This window comes from Protobothrops mucrosquamatus, unplaced genomic scaffold, assembly GCF_001527695.2.
Source record: "Protobothrops mucrosquamatus isolate PMUCROS unplaced genomic scaffold, P.Mucros_1.0 scaffold1524, whole genome shotgun sequence".
Taxonomy (NCBI): domain Eukaryota; kingdom Metazoa; phylum Chordata; class Lepidosauria; order Squamata; family Viperidae; genus Protobothrops; species Protobothrops mucrosquamatus.
The window spans coordinates 12,005-31,105 of record NW_015387696.1 but is presented as its reverse complement, the minus strand read 5'-3'; the positions used below and the strand labels follow the sequence as shown (position 1 = coordinate 31,105).

General features: G+C 46.2%; 1 protein-coding gene across 1 annotated transcript; it reads left to right on the top strand.

Annotated features, from left to right (window-relative positions):
• Nucleotides 1–2,549: 2,549 nt before the first annotated feature.
• On the top strand, nucleotides 2,550–18,474 carry TMEM26 (transmembrane protein 26). Its single transcript, XM_029285333.1, has 6 exons — nucleotides 2,550–2,740; nucleotides 10,536–10,614; nucleotides 13,421–13,519; nucleotides 14,353–14,573; nucleotides 16,187–16,263; nucleotides 18,065–18,474. Exons 1-6 carry the CDS (start codon nucleotides 2,550–2,552, stop codon nucleotides 18,472–18,474), a joined length of 1,077 nt encoding a protein of 358 aa, XP_029141166.1.
• Nucleotides 18,475–19,101: the final 627 nt, after the last annotated feature.

Here is a 19,101-nt window from a genome sequence, read left to right as displayed (position 1 = left end):
CCCAGATTGTTAGGGGCAAATATGCTGACTCTGTAAACTGCTTAGAGAGGGCTGTAAGCAGTGTGAAGCGGTATATAAGTCTACGTGCCATTGCAGGGGTCCTCAAACTTGGCCACTTTAAGACTTGTGGACTTCAACTCCCAGAATTCCCCAGCCAGCCATGCTGGCTGGGGAATTCTGGAAGCTGAAGTCCACAAGTCTTAAAATGGCCGAGTTTGAGGACCCCTGTGCTATTGCTATTGCTTGGGGGAATAGAGGATCCTTGAAAAAGAAGCTGACGAGATCAGAGGACCACATGGCATCATTGATGAACAAGCAAAACCTTGCAAGAACACAAAGAAGTGACGGTTAATAGACAATTCTGATGAAATCATGTCCACTGAGTAGCCAGAGATCTTTGCCCAAGTGCCTCACGACACGAAACTAGCCTGTCATCTTCATCAGACACTTCACATCCAGCCAAATGAGTTGACAAACAGGTTTTTCAGCTACAAAATATAAATGGGCTTCTGGGGGGGAGGGGAGGGTAGCATTTCAAGACAATTACTGAGAGGATTCTTTGACGAACCAGCTTGTTAAATATTAAATATCAAAGTTGTAAATTACTGTAGCGGCTTTATATAAGTAAATTAAATCCAAACAACATCTCATTTTCTTGATCACTGACTGTAATCCTCCAGGAACGCGTGTTATTAACTCAGCGACTAATAGCAGAGAAAGTGGAAGACTTCAAAAAAAAAAAAAAGCTTGGGGATATTAAATTTTAATCCTCAGAAAAATCTTCAAGCGGGGTGTCGCAGCCCTGTACTGGCAGCTGGTGCTCAACAGCATCTTTACCAAATTCCTAAATAGCAACCGTGGTCCCCTGCCCACACCTTAATTTAATGAAATATTTACTTCTGTAGAAGGGATGAAGAACGTGAGATCTCTGCAGCCCAGTGTGGATGGGGAGGAGTAGAAAAAAAAGGGAGGAGGAAAATAAGAAGGGAATCATCAGCACCACCTGGAAGTGGGGCTCCGCTACAAATTTAGATGTGTGCCACCCACTGCTCAGTTCTGCTTCTCTCCCACCTCCCCCCCCCCGTTCCCTAGATAGGTTCTCTGTCTTCACATGGGCAGGTTACAGATGGCATATACCAGTGGTGGCGAACCTATGGCACGGGTGCCAGAGGTAGCACTCAGAGCCCTCTCTGTGGGCACGCACGCCATCGCCCCAGTCCTAGGCCTTCAGCTGGGTTTTATAAAACCTTTTCAATTTAGGCCTCTGCCGCCGTGTGAAAAAAAAAAAAGGTTCAATCAATGAGTCAATTTCAACTTCTCACAGGAAAAAAAAAAAGATCTTGCAAAGTTGGAATTGATTGATTGAACTTTTTAGTCCCACCCAGTCTGCCGTTACCACCGCAGCCACACCCAGCCAAGTGGCCACACCCAGCCAATGGGCCACACCCACCCGGCACCCGACAATGCATAAGTGGGTTTGGGGTTGCAGTTTGGGCACTCGGTCTCTAAAAGTTTCGCCATCACTGGCATATACAGTAGGGGCCAAAATTGTGGAAACCTTTTGGGAAAAGTGTATTTTTCAGGTTTGATGGCTAACAATGGAGTAGCACTGTAAAAGTATATATCAATGGAAAGATAATTTAATCAAGAATGTAATGCAACAAAGTTTGTTCAATTACCTGTACTGTATTCTATGAACGGTTACCAAAGTCCACCAAGTCATTTTACTCTTAAGAGCAAAAGTGGGATCCGACATCAAGCGAGCGCCTGGACAGGCTGTGAGTCCCAAACCCAACTTTGTGTCATCTGTTGGTCACTTCCAGAGTGGGTCTTCTCCATGTTTAGGACCCAGAGTTGCACCGGGGGGGGGGGCTGTCCGGCTGCTCTCTGGAGCGCTTAACCAAATCTCTCCAGGCCTCCCTCGTGGGCAGAAGGCACCAAAGCGCCAGCAGCACCATCGGGCAGAGAAGAAGAGTTTCTTTCTGGGAAAGGGAGGGAAAGAGAGAAGGGAGGGAAGGAAGGAAGGAGGGAGGGAGGAAGAGAAGACCAAGAACTGGCCAGGGGCCTTGCGCCCACATTCGCGTCGCCTTTCGCCACAAGCCAAAGTTACGCGCGCGCGCGTTGGTGAGATCCCCGAAGGCTTCCCGGACCCTCCTGCCTGTCTGGTTGCCCTTTTCGTGGGGGGAGTCACCCGAGGCGAAGCCCTGGCAAGCCCCTAAGGGGGACCTGGCTGGCCGGGATGTTGCATTGGAGGGGAGACCCCCTCCCCAGCGGAGCCACAGCCCGCCCGACGGGGCTGGGAACCTGGCCGCTCCTTGCAGCCCTGGCGCGCTGGAGGGGCAGTGGGAAAACCCCCCTCCCCCGCCTCCGGCCGTCTGGCTCAGCTTGTCCTCTCCGCCCCCGTCTCTCCCCCCCCCCCCGTCCCCTTGCAGGAAGCCCGGGGAAGGGAGGGAGGGGGGAGGGAGGGACGAGGAGGCCGGGCATTCTTCTGCGCGCCGCGGGACCCTCTGCGGAGAGAGAGAGGAGTCGTGGCCGGCCGGGCCGAGAGGATGGAGGCGCTGGTGCTGCTGAACGCGCTGGCCACCCGGCTGCTCTTCGCCCTGCATGCGCTGCTGGGCGTCTGGCGGGTGACCGAGGCGACCAAGGAGCGCAAGTACTGGCTGTTGGCTCTGCTGAACCTCTCGCTGTGCCTGGAAGCGGCGCTCACGCTCAAGCTGAAGCGGGGAAGAGGCTACAAATGGTGAGCCAGCGTTGCCAGGTCCCGCCGGGGCTCCAGTTCTTTGTCTTCTCTTGGCTTCCTCCCTCTTTCTTTCCTTCCTTCCTTTCTTTCTTTCCCTCCCTGCGGGCTTTCCCAGAGAGAAACTCTTCTTCTCTGCCCGATGGTGCTGCTGGCGCTTTGGTGACTTCTGCCCACGAGGGAGGCCTGGTTAAGCGCTCTGGAGAGCAGCCGGACAGCCTCCCCCCTCCCCGGTGCAACTCTGGGTCCTAAACGTGGAGAAGACCCTCTCTGGAAGTGACCCAACAGGTGACACAAAGTGTGGGTTTGGGGCTCACAGCCTGTTCCGGGTGCTCGCTTGATGTCGGATCCCACTTTTGCTCTTAGAGTAAAATGACTTGGTGGACTTTGCTAACCAGCCACTCCCCCTCCCAGCTTCTCCCTGGTTGAAGGAGCTTGGTCTGGGACTGAACTTCTCTGGTTCTGGGGTGGTGAGAAGCAGCAGGAGTTGAAAAGACAGAGGCCTCTTCAGCAGAACCAGGCTGTGCTCAGCTGGAGGATGGTGGCTTCAGACACCAGTTTTTTGGCTTCCATTTAAAAAAAAAAAATGAATGAGTGAGCGAATGAATGAATGCATGAGCGGATGAATGAACTGGTGAGTCACAAGAAGGACCCTTATTTCACATTATAATGGGGGCCCTGTTGGAGACTTCCAACAGAACAGCGGCAAGTCAGTTTCTCAACTCAAACCACACGTAGCACGAGATCCGCCATTGAAGGAGAAATGACAACATATTTGTTAATTGAGTGCCCAGCGGATGATCAGATTGCAACCTTCTGCTGGCCAGAATTTTGCATGGAGAGACCCCCAGCTTGGAGAGGTTGGTGCTAAACACTGAGGGCAGTTTCCACCTCTCTCGAAGGGATATAGCTTGACAATGTTCATAAAAAGAAAAGCCACCTAGTTTTAAGTCACAGCTGCAAAGCCATCTCTGGAGACATTAATGCCTCTGCAGATGGCAAAACTGTGCCGATAAAAAACAGGACAGGAGAAGAAAAAAGAGGAGCGGAAAAGTGACCCATTTCCCCCCCCCCCCAAATGGGGGAAGATTCTTGACTTCTGATTTCATCGGCATCAAGACTTGTAGTCCTTCTGAAACTCTGGTTCAGCTTTTCAGTTAGGAAAAGGATCACATGGTCTCTGCAAGGAGAACAAAGGTGTCCTTTCAGGATGGGAGGCAGATGGGCTACACGGCTTCCTGTTTTCAAACTTACCCACCTCTGCATACTGAAAGTCTGTTCTCATATGTGGGACTGCTATTTCCATAAACTTTCTTCTTCTTCTTGTGCCATATCTGTTATCGGACGATGGCGATCATGTTGGCGATCCTGTTTTTATCAGCAGCCGCACAAAAAAGTGCTGCTGAGTTTTGTCCAAACCAGTCCCTTAGATTTTGAAGCCACGATGTTCTTCTTCTGCCTGGACTTCATTTGCCTTCAATCTTTCCCTGGAGGATTCAATGGAGTATGCCGTATTTTCCTGGGTGTCGTATCACGTGTCCGAAATAGTCTAATTTTCATTTTTTAAATTGTTTTGATGATTTCCCTGGGCTTTCCCAGGCGGCTTATCACCTCCTCATTTCTGATCTTGTCAACCCAGCTTATACGTAACAGCCACCTGTCAATCCACATTTCAAAGGCTTCTAGTCTCATCAGGTGGCCTTCTGTTAGAGATCAACTCTCTACTCCACAGAGCAGGGTTCTCAAAACTCACAAGACCGCAGGCCTCTGAAATGATAAATGGATCCACTTCTTTCTCCTCCCCGGGCCAAACCAATTAATGATTTGTGTGGGGCTCTGAGGGGACAAGAACCAAATGTGTTATCTCCAGCTGATGTCTCGTCTTTGCAGAACAGCCCCCATCCCTTGGCTTAGGCAGAATGGACAGGGAGCAAAGGCCAAGGTAGCTTTGACCGTTCTCCCACTTTGCCTGGGCAGCCCTAGTTAAACCTGACCCCCTGCTCTAGACCAGCCTATTAGGTAGACATGCCAAAGGCATCTGTGCTTTGCTTCATTCCTGCGGGTTAGGCCTGCATCACACGAAAGTCATCTCCAAGAGGTGTTCCTTGTTATGTACAGGTTTTCCTTGGTTTTGACGGTGTTCAATTCAGCAAGAAAAACCAAATGTACAGGTATAGTATAGGGGGTACCTTGCTCAATAGTAGTAACTGTGAGAGGGATCTCGGAGTCCTAGTGGACAATCACTTAAATATGAGCCAGCCGTGTGCTGCAGCTGCCAAAAAAGCCAACACAGTTCTGGGCTGCATTAACAGAGGGATAGAATCAAGATCACGTGAAGTGTTAATACCACTTTACAAGGCCTTGGTAAGGCCACACTTGGAATACGGCATCCAGTTTTGGTCACCACGGTGTAAAAAGATGTTGAGACTCTAGAAAGAGTACAGAGAAGAGCAACAAAGATGATTAGGGGACTAGAGACTAAAACATATAAGGAACGGTTGCTGGAATTGGGTATGTCTAGTTTAACGAAGAGAAGGACGAGGGGGGACATGATAGCAGTGTTTTAATATCTCAGGGGCTGCCACAAAGAAGAGGGAGTCAAGCTATTTTCCAAGGCGCCTGAAGGCAGGACGAGAAGCAACGGATGGAAACTAATCAAGGAGAGAAGCAACCTAGAACTAAGGAGAAATTTCCTGACAGTGAGAACAATTAACCAATGGAACAACCTGCCTCCAGAAGCGGTGAATGCTCCAACACTGGAAGTTTTTAAGAAGAGACTGGACAGCCATTTGTCTGAAATGGTATAGGGTTTCCTGCCTGAGCAGGGGGTTGGACTCGATGACCTCCAAGGTCCCTTCCAACTTTTATTATTATTATTATTATTATTATTATTATTATTATTATTATTATTATTATTATTATTATTATTATTATTATTATTATTATTATTATTATTATTATTATTAGTGGAGAAAGTCTTATGACGGTTCTGCTGATGGAGCTCCTGGGTAAAGTCTTGTCTCTGTCTCCTCTGTGATCCAGACTTAAGGAGCAACCCTGATGAATGGAAGGGATCCATTTCTTCTCTGCCCCCTCCCCCAGACCGAATGCCTCTGCTTTATGGGGAGAGGCCCATGTGTGAGCAGGATGGGGAGCCTTCAGAGATGCCCTCAATCTTTTTTGTGATTGTCCTTTGAACAGCAGCTAGCCACCCAGGTCAGGAACTGGCATGCTTCTGACGAAAAATGGGCCCTTCGGTGCATTTTTCTCCACTTCTCTCACTGGTGATGCAGGTTCATTTCAAAACTCAAATCCCAGCATCCTGCTGTCTGTCCACCAAGAAGCCTTTGAATTCCAACCAATTATACAGGTTCTTTCTATTCCTTCTATTTGAAAATGTATTCTACTCTTTTGTTGGAGAAAAGCTTCAGAGTTCTTGGATTTGTATCTGGGCTGACATCTTTGAAGTTTAAATTCAAACTGTTCCAATAAACAATTAAGTATTTAAGTATTTAAGGATCATCTACCAAGTATGCCTTTTATTCAGCTGTTAAACTGAGGGCTTGAGAAATCATTGAGATTATCTTGGACAACCAGAATAATCAACAGTCAGTGCCAGATGGTGCAAAGCCGAGCTGTTTAATGGAAGTTAAAGCTGAGATATTTTGGATAGGGAATTGTATTTATTCATTCAGTGTATTTATTTATTAAACACATTCGCAGAGCCACCCATCTCCCCCCCCCAAAAGGAGACTTTGGATGTCACACAATAGCCGGTATGAAACTGATAAAAATCTAAAAAGTTGCAGTAATAAATAGCACAATGACAAAATCCTGGGTGGAGGGAGGATAAAAATGGCTCCCTCAGCATGGACTCCTCAGACAGATCTCCTGTTGGTTGGACGTTCCACGATGATAGTTGAGGCTCACAACAATCCAAAGGTGAGAACGGAGAAGATGTTTAATGGATTCAGAGGCAGTCAAGAAAGAGGCTGGGAAGAACACAGTGACCAGACAGCCTGCCTAGGGACAAGCAGGTGACCCCAAGCACTCAGGGTGCTGTTACAGACATAGTTTTGACCAAGTCCCAAGTCAGAAATGACTGAATGTCTGAACATCAACCAGGAGATACAACCAGGAGATACAACCTTTGAATTGTATCTCCTCTGCAAAATACCATCTTGTATAACAAGAGTCAGGGCTGAAGGGTCAACCTGAAGCACAGAGGTCTGGATATGGACCACTGGTCGGCAGATATCACCCAGAGAAAGAGGTCCTTCCCATAGCCATCTCAGCCATCTTGGAAGCAGGGTGTACCCAAGTGTCTAGGAAGACATCTTTTTTTCGTAAAAGCAATTCCTGTCCTTTCGGATGCCGCCTATATTTCATCCTTCCGTCACAGGCTGGCGTTGCTCTATCACCTGTGGTCATGGACCATCCTTTTCCTTGTGGCCCTTCCTTCCTTCCTTCCTTCCTTCCTTCCTTCCTTCCTTCCTTCCTTCCTTCCTTCCTTCTCTGCACCCTCTAACTTTGCTGCTAAATTACAGTAGTGGCCAAAATTGTGGAAACATTTTTGGGAAAAGTGTACATTTGTACACTTTTTTGGGGGAGTAGTACCACAAAATTATATATCAATGGGAAGATAATTTAATCAAGAATGTAATGCAACATAGTTTGTTCAATTATCTGCACTGTATTCTATGAAAAGTTATAGCCAAATAACCAGAAAAACGAAGCACTACTTGCTTAGGTTAATCTCAGGTAGCTTTCCTTCATCTGATGGTAGCCAATGAGCGTGAGTGTTTAGAGAGCCAATCAGGTGTCATCTTGTTTTGGCAATGAGCCAATCAGATCACAGTAGGAGTCAGTTATTGATGTCCTGTATTGAAGCTGAGAGGAAGACGTTTGTCAGTGTGTTATGTGATGGCTATCAAGTTGGTTGGGGTTTTTTTGTGTTCTTTCATTTAGTGAGCTTGCAAAACGTAATAAAATTAAAGTCATGGTGCAAAGAGTTGACCAGTTGCCCAGAAAGCGATGTAAAATAGTATTTATTAAGTGAACAAGGCTACAGTTATAAAGAAATTAGAAGAAAAAATGGTGGAAACTTAACCAAAGGTGGCATTTCTACTGTACACTTTCCCCAAAAGGTTTCCACAATTTTGGCCACTACTGTATAGTTTTAAACATGACTGGAAGAGGAATCATTGCAGCAACAGATAATTACTTAACTTGATCATCATGGGGCTTGTTATATCCTACAGTGGCCTCCTGAAGTCCCAATTGATACCAGTTACGGGCATCCATGAAAATGGGGTAATGGGAGGCATGTGGCATCATGACATCGTTGTGCCATGTCATTCGCGCAGTCAAGGATGTCCTATCATTGGGGCTCCTTTAGAGGTCCTTGATTCTTGCTGATCACATGGACCTCGCCCCGCTGTTTTGCTGAGATCTGTATTTCTTCCAGAGTATTTCTTCAATCCCCGTTGAGCTTTCCCTCTTCCAAAAGTCTTGCTTGCCTTTTTGAGGCAACCAAGGCCAGTAGATGCTGGGACCGGCCTGTTCAATTCCCAGGCAGGTTAGTCTACGTGCCTCCTCTCCCCCACTCAGCACTTCACAGCAATATAAAACAACCATGACGTTATTTCTGGTCCCCTCCTTAATAAAAAGGCTGGAAGGTGGTGCTACAGTCACTTTTAATGAGGATCCTGGAGGGAGGAACTGCAGAGCCTGGCCAAAAATGTTTTCACGAGGCACTTCCTCCTTCTCCTCTCGAAGAATCAGCGAGAGAAGAGAAGCCCGTTGGTGAAAGATGCCTGTTTAGTAGATCAGCTTCGCTTGCAGCCAGCTGGACGGGGTTGAGGAGGCAGAAACCCTGGTGGGGCTCAGCCTCCAGGCCAGCCTCCGTCATGCAGCTTTCAAAGTGTCCCCCACCCTCCACAATCTTCCATGATTCCACACCTGATTTACAGTAGTGGCCAAAATTGTGGAAACCTTTTGGGAAAAGTGTACAGTAGAAATGCCACCTTTGGTTAAGTTTCCACCCCTTTTTCTTCTCATTTCTTTATAACTGTAGCCTTGGTCACTTAATAAATACTATTTTACATCGCTTTCTGGGCAACCAGTCAACTCTTTACACCATGACTTTAATTTTACTGCGTTTTACAAGCTCACTAAATGAAAGAACACAAAAAAACCCCAACCAACTTGATAGTGATCACATAACACACTGATAAATGTCCTCTTCTCAGCTTCAATACAGGACATCAATCACTGACTCCTACTGTGATCTGATTGGCTCATTGCCAAAACAAGATGACACCCGATTGGCTCTCTAAACATTCACACTCATTGGCTACAATCAGATGAAGGAAAGCTACCTGAGATCAACCTAAGCAAGTTGTGCTTCCTTTTTCTGGTGATTTGGCTATAACGTTTCAGAAAATACAGTGCAGATAATTGAACAAACTATGTTGCATTACATTCTTGATTAAATTATCTCTCCATTGATATATAATTTTATGGTACTACTCGCCCTCAAAAGTGGTGTCATTAGCCATCAAACCTCAAAGATACACTTTTCCCAAAAGGTTTCCACAATTTTGGCCACTACAGCAGCCAGACGGAAACTTGTCTGTGTTACCGTTTTCTCACTGAAAAGGCTGGGTAGGAAATCTCTATGTAGAGAGTTGTAAATTCTCCTCCCTTTGGTCTTCTCCTCTTTCTTGCTTTTCTAGAAAAGAAGAAGGATGAGGAATCCCACAAATAAAAGCTCTGGGACCCTCCAGAGGGGCATTTCAGACTTTGAAACCACAAGTTGCAATCTGGGAGTCCATATGTCGCCTCTAATTCCTGAGCATCCCCCCCACCCTTGGACCAGCCCCTTCCTGACATGCAGCTAGGGCAGGGATAGGCCACCTTGGTTCTTTTCTGACTCATGGACTTCAACTCCCAGAATTCCTGAGCCAGCCACGCTGAGGGGAAAGGGAGAGGCTTCCAAGCTGAGCCGTGCTGGCTCAGGAATTCTGGGAGTTGAAGTCCACGAGTCATCAAAGAGCCAAGGTGGCCTACCCCTGAGCTAGGGAGCCAGCTTGCTTTCGGTTCCTCTGCTCCTGTCTTCTGGAGGATGAAGGAAGGATCCTGTCTCACTCGGAAGAACAGGCAGGCCTGCTGCTTTGGAAGTGCTGCAAAGGGTGGGGCGAAGGCGAGCGAGGGGGCATTCATCCAGTCTAAACTCTGCCTCCCTTTGCAAAAGTTGAGGGCCCTGGAAGCAATGCATAAGCCAGGGAGGGGGGACCAGTGGATTTTCTCTTCCCTCTGTTCCTTCTGCAAAGGGTCTCCAAAGAGTTTGGGTGGTCAACGTGTTTGTGGTTTCAATTGCAGGCCGTGGAAGAGGTGAGAGTCAACTACTCACCGCCTATTTCCAGCTGACAAAATGGTCCCACAGCTCCATTCAAAAAGCCCACAGCCAGCCCCATTGCAGCTCCCTTTTCTTCCGAGAAAACGTGGAATTGCCATTTATTTTCTAAGCAAGCCACCGGGTCCTCTGGAGAGCTGGAAGTCCCAAGGTTTTACTGGCTGCCTCTGTTCTTGCCGCTTTGCTGCCTGCCGGTTTCCAAGAGAAGCTTTTTAAAAATTCAGCCGGGTGACGGGAAATCTAGCGGACGCCAGCTGTGGGCATAATGTCCACATCTGCCTCAGGGCACTGGAAACCCCGCTTATTCCTTCAGTGTTTTGATGGTGAATTCTGTCACGGTTTCTCAGTGTGCTAAACCCAACACTTTTTGTCCTTTCTCAGGTTTTCACCCCCGATCTTTCTCTATCTCATCAGCATAGTGCCCTCGTTGTGGATTCTGGAACTCCAGCCTAAAAATCAGGTACTGGTTCTGTGGTTTCTTACTATACGTGATGGAGAAGGAGGGAAACTGTTTGCTTGGGCAAAGATAACCGAGCAGCCTGGAAGCCAATTTGGGCATCAGTTACTGTATTTTTATATCCTGAATTCAAGAAGCAGCTTCCTCTGGGCTTTCTACCTGAGGTATGGAATCATTTATAATAATAATAATAATAATAATAATAATAATAATAATAATAATAATAATAATAATAATAATAATAATAATAACAACAACAACAACAACAACAACAACAACAACAACAACAACAACAACAACAACAACAACAATAAAGTTGGAAGGGACCTTGGTGGTCATCTAGTCCAACCACCTGCTCAGGCAGGAAACTCTATACCATTTCGGACAAATGGCTGTCCAGTCTCTTCTTAAAAACTTCCAGTGTTGGAGCATTCACCACTTCTGGAGGCAGGTTGTTCCGCTGGTTAATTGTTCTAACGGTCAGGAAGTAGTTCTAGATTGCTTCTCTCCTTGGTTAGTTTCCATCCGTTGCTTCTTGTCCTGCCTTCAGGTGCTTTGGAGAATAGCTTGTCTCCCTCTTCTTTGGGGCAGCCCCTGAGATATTGGAAGACTGCTATCATGTCCCCCCTCGTCCTTCTCTTCATTAGACTAGACATATCCAATTCCAGCAGCCGTTCCTTATATGTTTTAGCCTCCAGTCCCCTAATCATCTTTGTTGCTCTTCTCTGTACTCTTTCTAGAGTCTTAGAATTAGGCAACGATACAACACCGACATTTCCTGGTGCACCTTGAAGGATGTGAGTTGTAAACGCCCCACATCAGCCCCCTGGCTGAATAAAGGCCACCAAGAAAGGGGAGATTATGCAGATGTGGTCCATTTGTGTGATGGTTCTAGTTGCACAATTCAGTTTTTGTTAGACTGGATCAGGGGTAGGCCACCTTGGCTCTTTTATGACTCATGGACTTCAACTCCCAGAATTCCTGAGCCGGCATGGCTCAGCTTGGAAACCTCTCCCTTTCCCCTCAGCATGGCTGGCTCAGGAATTCTGGGAGTTGAAGTCCACGAGTCATAAAAGAGCCAAGGTGGCCTACCCCTGGACTGGATGGTTCTTTTTTAGTTGCTTTATTAGACACAGCCTTGGTTCTAAAAGTTGCACAAATATATCCAGATGCATCATCTGGGTTTTCCTCCTGTGAGAGAAACAAGTTTGGCCTTAGCAATCGCAAAAACAGACACCTTCTTTTCTCACGCAGAAAGAATTGAAAAGTATAGCAAACTAGGAAGACTTTGAGCTTCCTTGTAGCAGGTCATCCATTCTCACCCTCTGAGATTTCAGCGAGTGAGATGCTCGTGCACGGTCCTTTGTTAGATTACCTTTAAAGGGGGCATTTTGTGTTTCATTTGCATTTCTCCTGCTGCCGTTTTAGTACAGCACCAATTAAATGAATGTCCCCAAGTCATGGTTCATTGGCATTTCACACTCAATACAGCAGTTGCATCAAAGTAGGACTGTGCAATTGTATAACATTAGCTTAATATTCTGACCAATTCACTGTAGCCACACAGGAGAATTATGGCACAATCCAAAGATTGTCCAGTTGTTTTCGCTGTGCTACATCTTCCTGGCATAAGTGAGCCATGCAGGTCCTGTGTACAGTAGTGGCCAAAATTGTGGAAACCTTTTGGGAAAAGTGTATTTTTGAGGTTTGATGGCTAATAACACCATTTTTGGGGGGAGGAGTAGTACCCTAAAATTGTATATCAATGGAAAGATAATTTAATCAAGAACTTAATGCAACATAGTTTGTTCAATTATCTGTACTGTATTCTATGAAAAGTTATAGCCAAATAACCGGAAAAAGGAAGCATAACTTGCTTAGGTTGATATCAGGTAGCTTTACTTCATCTGAGCATGAGACAGAGAGAGAGAGAGAGAGAGAGAGAGAGTGAGAGAGAGAGAGAGAGAGAGAGAGACAGAGACAGAGACAGAGACAGAGACAGAGACAGAGACAGAGAGACAGAGGGACAGAGAGAGACAGAGATGCTTTCTGCTGCTTCCTGCTGAGATACAGCAAAGGCAGGAGTCCTGCCCAATAAGCTTGTCAGCTTGTCCAAGAACAGTATGAGGTCACTCTCTTTTTTACACACACACACACACACACACACACACACACACACACACACACACACACACAGAGAGAGAGAGAGAGAGAGAGAGAGAGAGAGAGAGAGAGATGCTTTCTGCTTTCTGCTGTTTCCTGCTTCCTGCTGAGATGCAGCAAAGGCAGGAGCCGTGCCCAATAAGCTTGTCAGCTTGTCCGAGAACAGCATGAGGTCACTCTCTTTTTTACACCCACCCACACACACCCACACACACACCCAGAGAGAGAGAGAGAGAGAGAGAGAGAGAGAGAGAGAGAGAGAGAGAGAGAGAGAGAGAGAGAGAGAGAGAGAGAGAGAGAGAGAAGGGAAGCGCAAGTGCCTCTCTCTGTCTCTGTCTCTGTCTCTCTCTGCAAATGGCGGAGGAGGCTGGGAGCCGCAAGAGAAGGCTCAAAGAGCCACCTGCGGCTCCGGAGCCACGGGTTGCCGACCCGTGGTCTAGCTGATCTGAATCGCTTCTCCCTGGATTCCCACTGCATCTTCTTCCTCGCTAGGCTCCCTCGCTGCTTTAACCCCACATGGATTGTCCACAGCAAGGGGGCACCTCCAAGGCTTTGGGGAACCAGTGAACTGTCAAGGGGGAATCTTTGGAGCCCTCCCATATCATGTCTGTGTAGGACCAGAGCTGAAGCTGGGTTTTCATTGCAGCTTTGTCCCAACGAATACGAGCAGCTTGTGAAGAACCACAGTGAAAAAGCCAGACCTGGTTACGGATATGAAACCACAGCAAACAACATAATGGAAAAGGTAAATATGGAGGTGGTAGTTGATATCTCATAATCACCATTTGGATTTTTTTTTTTTTGAGTTAAAATATATTTCCACAGCAACAACAGCCTTGGGGGAGCAGCAAGGAAATAGAATTACACCCGTGTGGTCTCAGAGATCCTAGATGGGATTAAAACCATGACCACATTATGCCTGCCCAACAAGGAGCACTGAAACGATAAATATCTTTTTCAATAAAAGCAAAACCAGGTTCGGGAGAGCCAGCAGTGTAAGAACGAATAGATAATTTCCTCTGGCAATTGGGGGAGTGTAGAGATAGGGGCCAGGTAGAGGTCGTGAGCAGCAAACTGCCCTTCCAATGCCTGCGGGCCTCTTCTCTCTACATGATCTCATCCATTCACATCACCATGGCAATGTGGGAAACTACCCCAGGCTGGTACATGATATCACCTGGTTCACATGATATCAGCTAGGTTACATCAACAGGATGTAGTAGAAAACTGCTCCCTGTCTGGGGCCTCCTGGCTGGTATATTCTTAAGGATTGGCAAGGGGTTTCACCAATAGAAATGCTATGCTGATGCCATCTTACTTTATGCTATTTGGAATACCTGAACAAAAGGGAATAAACACTGCGAAGGCAGTCCGCCATATTTGCACCCTGCAATGACTGAGCACTGATTACTACAGGGGAGATGGGGAAAAAAGAGTCTCTTGGATTCAATCCCCCCCCTAGGTGTGCAAGGTGTGCAAGGAACAGAAGCCCTTTCTCCAAAGAGACCCCCCCCTCCCTGCCTCCTCTGCCCTCGCTTTTCTACTTTCTGACCTTTGCTTTTGCTGCAGCTGCAACAGGCCCAGGAGTTTGTCAACACGCTCTCCAAAATGTGCGAGCCCATCTGGACGCTGAGCCTCCACCAGACCTTCCTCCTGCTCCTCATCCTGGGCCGCTGGCTGCTTCCCATCGGCGGGGAGATCACCAGGGACCAGCTGTCTCAGCTGCTGCTGCTCTTCGTGGGCACCGCCGCAGACATCCTTGAGTTCACCAGTGAAACCCTGGAAATAGAGAACGTCCGGTAGGGCTCGGGTGCTCTCGGCTCTGCAGCTGCACCCACAATGGAGGAGGCAGCCTGTCCTTCCATCCTTCTGTCTAGCTCAGGGGTAGGCAACCTTGGCTCTTTTATGACTTGTGGACTTCAGCTCCCAGAATTCCTGAGCCGGCATGGCTCACCTTGGAAACCTCTCCCTTTCCCCTCAGCGTGGCTGGCTCAGGAATTCTGGGAGTTGAAGTCCACGAGTCATAAAAGAGCCAAGGTTGCCTACCTCTGGCCTAGGCCTAGGCCGCTTTATGACTCGTGGACTTCAACTCCCAGAATTCCTGAGCCAGCCATGGCTCAGCTTGGAAACCTCTCCCTTTCCCCTCAGCATGGCTGGCTCAGGATTTCTGGGAGTTGAAGTCCACGAGTTATAAAAGAGCCAGGGTTGCCTACTCCTGGTCTAGCTGTTGCCTGCTGCCCCACTATCCGATTTTCCTTATACCTGCAATGCTTGTGAATAAGCCAGAATGATAGGATGGTGAATTTAACTGTTTCAAAGGCTTGTAAAAGATGAACTCTTTATTCTGATTAAAAAGGCAGCGGTATTTTTCTATTACTCTCAAAGGAAATATTCTGCCATCACTGGACCTTGTTAGCTCTAGTCAAAGTGGGGGATGCCTCACCCTTTTTCAAAAAGCGGTGCCCTAAAACTGGTTTTTAACTCATTTAAATGTGTGTACATTCAAGGCAATAAAACAAGTTAAAATACAGAGATACAGAGATAATTTATTCTCCAATAGATGGGAAGTTTCGTTTTCTGAAGCTTGGTCTGCTATTATAAAATGGATGATTTAGTACAGTAAAATAACTTTAAACTTATTTCCTTCACCCAGTTTCATTATTTCCAACCCACAATATTCCCTCACTCCCATTTTATGAATTCTTCTTCTTCTTGTGCCATATCTGTTATCGGACGTTGGCGATCACGTTGGCGATCCTTTTTTTATCAACAGCCGCACGAAAAAGTGCTGCTGAGTTTTGTCCAAACCAATCCGTTAGATTTTGAAGCCACGATGTTCTTCTTCTGCCTGGACCTCGTTTGCCTTCAATCTTTCCCTGGAGGATTAAATGGAGTATGCTGTATTTTTCTGGGTGTCGCATCACATGTCCGAAATATTCTAATTTTCGTTTTTTAATTGTTTTGATGATTTCCCTTGGCTTTCCCAGGCGGCTTATCACCTCCTCATTTCTGATCTTGTCAACCCAGCTTATACGTAACAGCCGCCTGTAAATCCACATTTCAAATGCTTCTAGTCTCTTCAGGTGGCCTTCTGTCAGGGACCAACTCTCTCCTCCATAGAGCAGGATAGAAAAAAAATATAGCATCTGACAAGCCTGATTTTCAGTCTTAGGCTTATGTTGTGACTGCAGAAGACCTTTTTCATTTTAAAGAATGCTGTTCGAGCTTTCTCTATCCTTGTCTTTACTTCAGTGGTCATGTCCCATGTCCCAGTGGTCATGTTCCATAATTTATGAATTATAGAAACGAATTCTAGTTTTCCATTGTTGGAGACCTCCTTAATCCAACCAATGTGTCTGGCGTAATTATGCCAGTGCCTTGTCTCTAAAATGCTTGCCTTTCCTTTTTCCAGGAACAAGGATGCTCTGGTATATGTCATTCTAGCCGTGTGGACCTGGAGCATGTTGCAATTCCCTCTGGATCTAGCAGGTTGGTCCTGTCAGTGTTTCCCCAGGATTGTGCTCAGGCTCATATGATGCTCTCTTCCTCCTCCTCAGAAGCTGCTTCAGCTGGCTTTCCTTGGGCTGGTCCCTCCAGGGTGGAACTGTGGAAAGGCCAGTCTGAAGGCCCAGACAGGTGAGGCATCATTGTGAAAGAAAGAAGGAGAGACCCTTGGACAGATGCAGGGACGGCCAAGGAGGCGGATTTGAGAGGCTGGAATGTCTTATGAGGAAATAGATCCATCTTTAACTATAAATAGATGATAGATAGATGATAGATAGATAGATAGATAGATAGATAGATAGATAGATAGATAGATAGATAGATAGATAGATAGATTAGATAGATAGATAGATAGATAGATAGATAGATAGATAGATAGATAGATAGATAGATAGATAGATAGATGATAGATAGATGGGTGGGTGGGTAGGTGGATGGATGGATGGGTAGGTAGGTAGGTAGGTAGGTAGGTAGGTAGGTAGGTAGATAGATAGATAGATAGATAGATAGATAGATAGATGACGGGTGGGTGGATGGGTAGGTAGGTAGATAGATGATGTGTGGGTGGGTGGGTAGGTAGGTAGGTAGGTAGGTAGGTAGGTAGGTAGATAGATAGATAGATAGATAGATATAGATAGATAGATAGATAGATAGATAGATAGATAGATAGATAGATAGATAGATAGATAGATAGATAGATAGATAGATACAGTAGTGGCCAAAATTGTGGAAACCTTTTGGGAAAAGTGTATTTTTGAGGTTTGATGGCTAATAACACCACTTTTTGTTTGGAGTAGTACCATAAAATTATATATCAATGGAAAGATAATTTAATCAAGAATGTAATGCAACATAGTTTGTTCAATTGTCTGTACTGTATTCTATGGAAAGTATAGCCAAATAACCAGAAAAAGGAAGCACAACTTGCTTAGGTTGATATCAGGTAGCTTTCCTTCATCTGATTGTAGCCAATGAGCATGAGTGTTTAGAGAGCCAATCAGGTGTCATCTTGTTTTGGCAATGAGCCAATCAGATCACAGTAGGATTCAGTTATTGATGTCCTGTATTGAAGCTGAGAGGAGGACATTTTTCAGGGTGTTATGTGATCGCTATGAAGTTGGTTGAGTTTTTTTGTGTTCTTTCATTTAATGAGCTTGTAAAATGTAATAAAATTAAAGTCATGGTGCAAAGAGTTGACTGATCGCCCAGAAAGCGATATAAAATATTATGAAGTGAACAAGGCTACAGTTATAAAGAAATTAGAAGAGAAATTGGTGGAAACTTAAGCAAAGGTGGCATTTCTACTGTACACTTTTCTCAAAAGGTTTCCACAATTTTGGCCTATACTGTAAGATAGATAGATAGATAGATAGATAGATAGATAGATAGATAGATAGATAGATAGATAGATAGATAGATAGATAGATAGATAGATAGATAGATAGATAGAAACAGATAATCGATTTACTTAGGAAATGCTGACCTTATGCATACAATGTTCTAGTTTTGTAAGTTACAGCTTATAAGTCATCACAATGTGAACAGTAAGCTTGGTTTAGTCAGAAAATCACAATTCAAAGAACGAACTGTGCTACAGGCTCAGCCAGGCTTAGAAACCATTGCTGTGTCTGACAACTTTGTCTTTGGATGATTTATGACATGGGTTTCAACCTCCCGAAAGAAATGCCCTTTTCTTTCTTTCTTTCTTTCTTTCTTTCTTTCTTTCTTTCTTTCTTTCTTTCTTTCTTTCTTTCTTTCTTTCTTTCTTTCTTTCTTTTCCTTCTAGTGCAACATCTCAACTCTGATGGAGCAGCTTCCTCCACAAAGGTTTTTCACCTGCTCCTCTGCAGACACAGCGCCGATCTGTGGAACATCGGCATCAGCTTGTTCATCCAGGACGGCCCTTTCCTGGTGGTACGCTTGATCCTGATGGGCTATTTTCAAGTTGTGAACCAGATGCTGGTGTTTTTTGCCGCCAAGAATATCCTGATCGTGATGTTGCAGTTGTATCGCCTCGTGGTGCTGTTGCTCGACTTCCATGCCTCCCTCCAGCGCAGGGCAAACAGCCAGAAAGGAGCCACTTCCGGTTGCCCCTGTGAGTCCAGCTCCATTAGCCTCCCATCCAATGGCCTGCTGGATGGAGGGGACTCTTCTGCGTTGGAGGAGACCATCCCAGACTCAGTTGAGTGCCTGTGAGGGAAGGTCTCTTCTGCATCAGGACCAGCCCTTCCTCCCAGGGCCCAATGTTCGAATGGGCTGGCCTCAGCAAGCAGCCTGTTTTCCTACTGTGAGACAGAGGTCCCATCCTAACAGCAAAGGGGAGATATTTGAGACAGTGTTCTGTCCCCGTCCGACCCACACACCCAAACAGCCAGCCGAGGGTTAAAGACTTCTCCAGACACCACTTCACNCAGCAGCTCCGTAGCTGCCTGCCAAGACCTTTTACTCCAAGCACACAGAAACAAAAAACAATACACACAGTTTAAAGCCACAGCAAACTACTTTGCCAGAGATTCAGCTTTTGTCCGTCACAGAGGTCCAAATGGCCACCACCTCCCTTTTATAGCCTGTGGGGTGTGGTCCAGTGACTCAGCTTAATCTCTGGCACGTCTCCTTTTCTGCTGTGCACACTTGTTGCTCCTACGCTGGCGTGGATCCAGCCACAACTTCTCTTCCTCACTATCTGAAACACCTGGCTCCTGGCCAATCTCAGAAACACCTGGCTCCTGGTCAATCTCTTCTCCGTTGGGAGACACCTGAGGCCTTGCCAAAGAGGAAGGTCCTGGAGAGGGAGGCCTGGCCATCTCCTCTCCTTCATGTTCG

Bases quoted from the DNA above. Each gene is read 5' to 3' on its own strand.
- TMEM26 (XM_029285333.1), top strand. From the start codon at position 2,550: ATGGAGGCGCTGGTGCTGCTGAACGCGCTGGCCACCCGGCTGCTCTTC. The intron at 2,741-10,535 runs GTGAGCCAGCGT...GTCCTTTCTCAG, and splicing joins CGGGGAAGAGGCTACAAATG to GTTTTCACCCCCGATCTTTC. The intron at 14,574-16,186 runs GTAGGGCTCGGG...TCCTTTTTCCAG, and splicing joins CTGGAAATAGAGAACGTCCG to GAACAAGGATGCTCTGGTAT.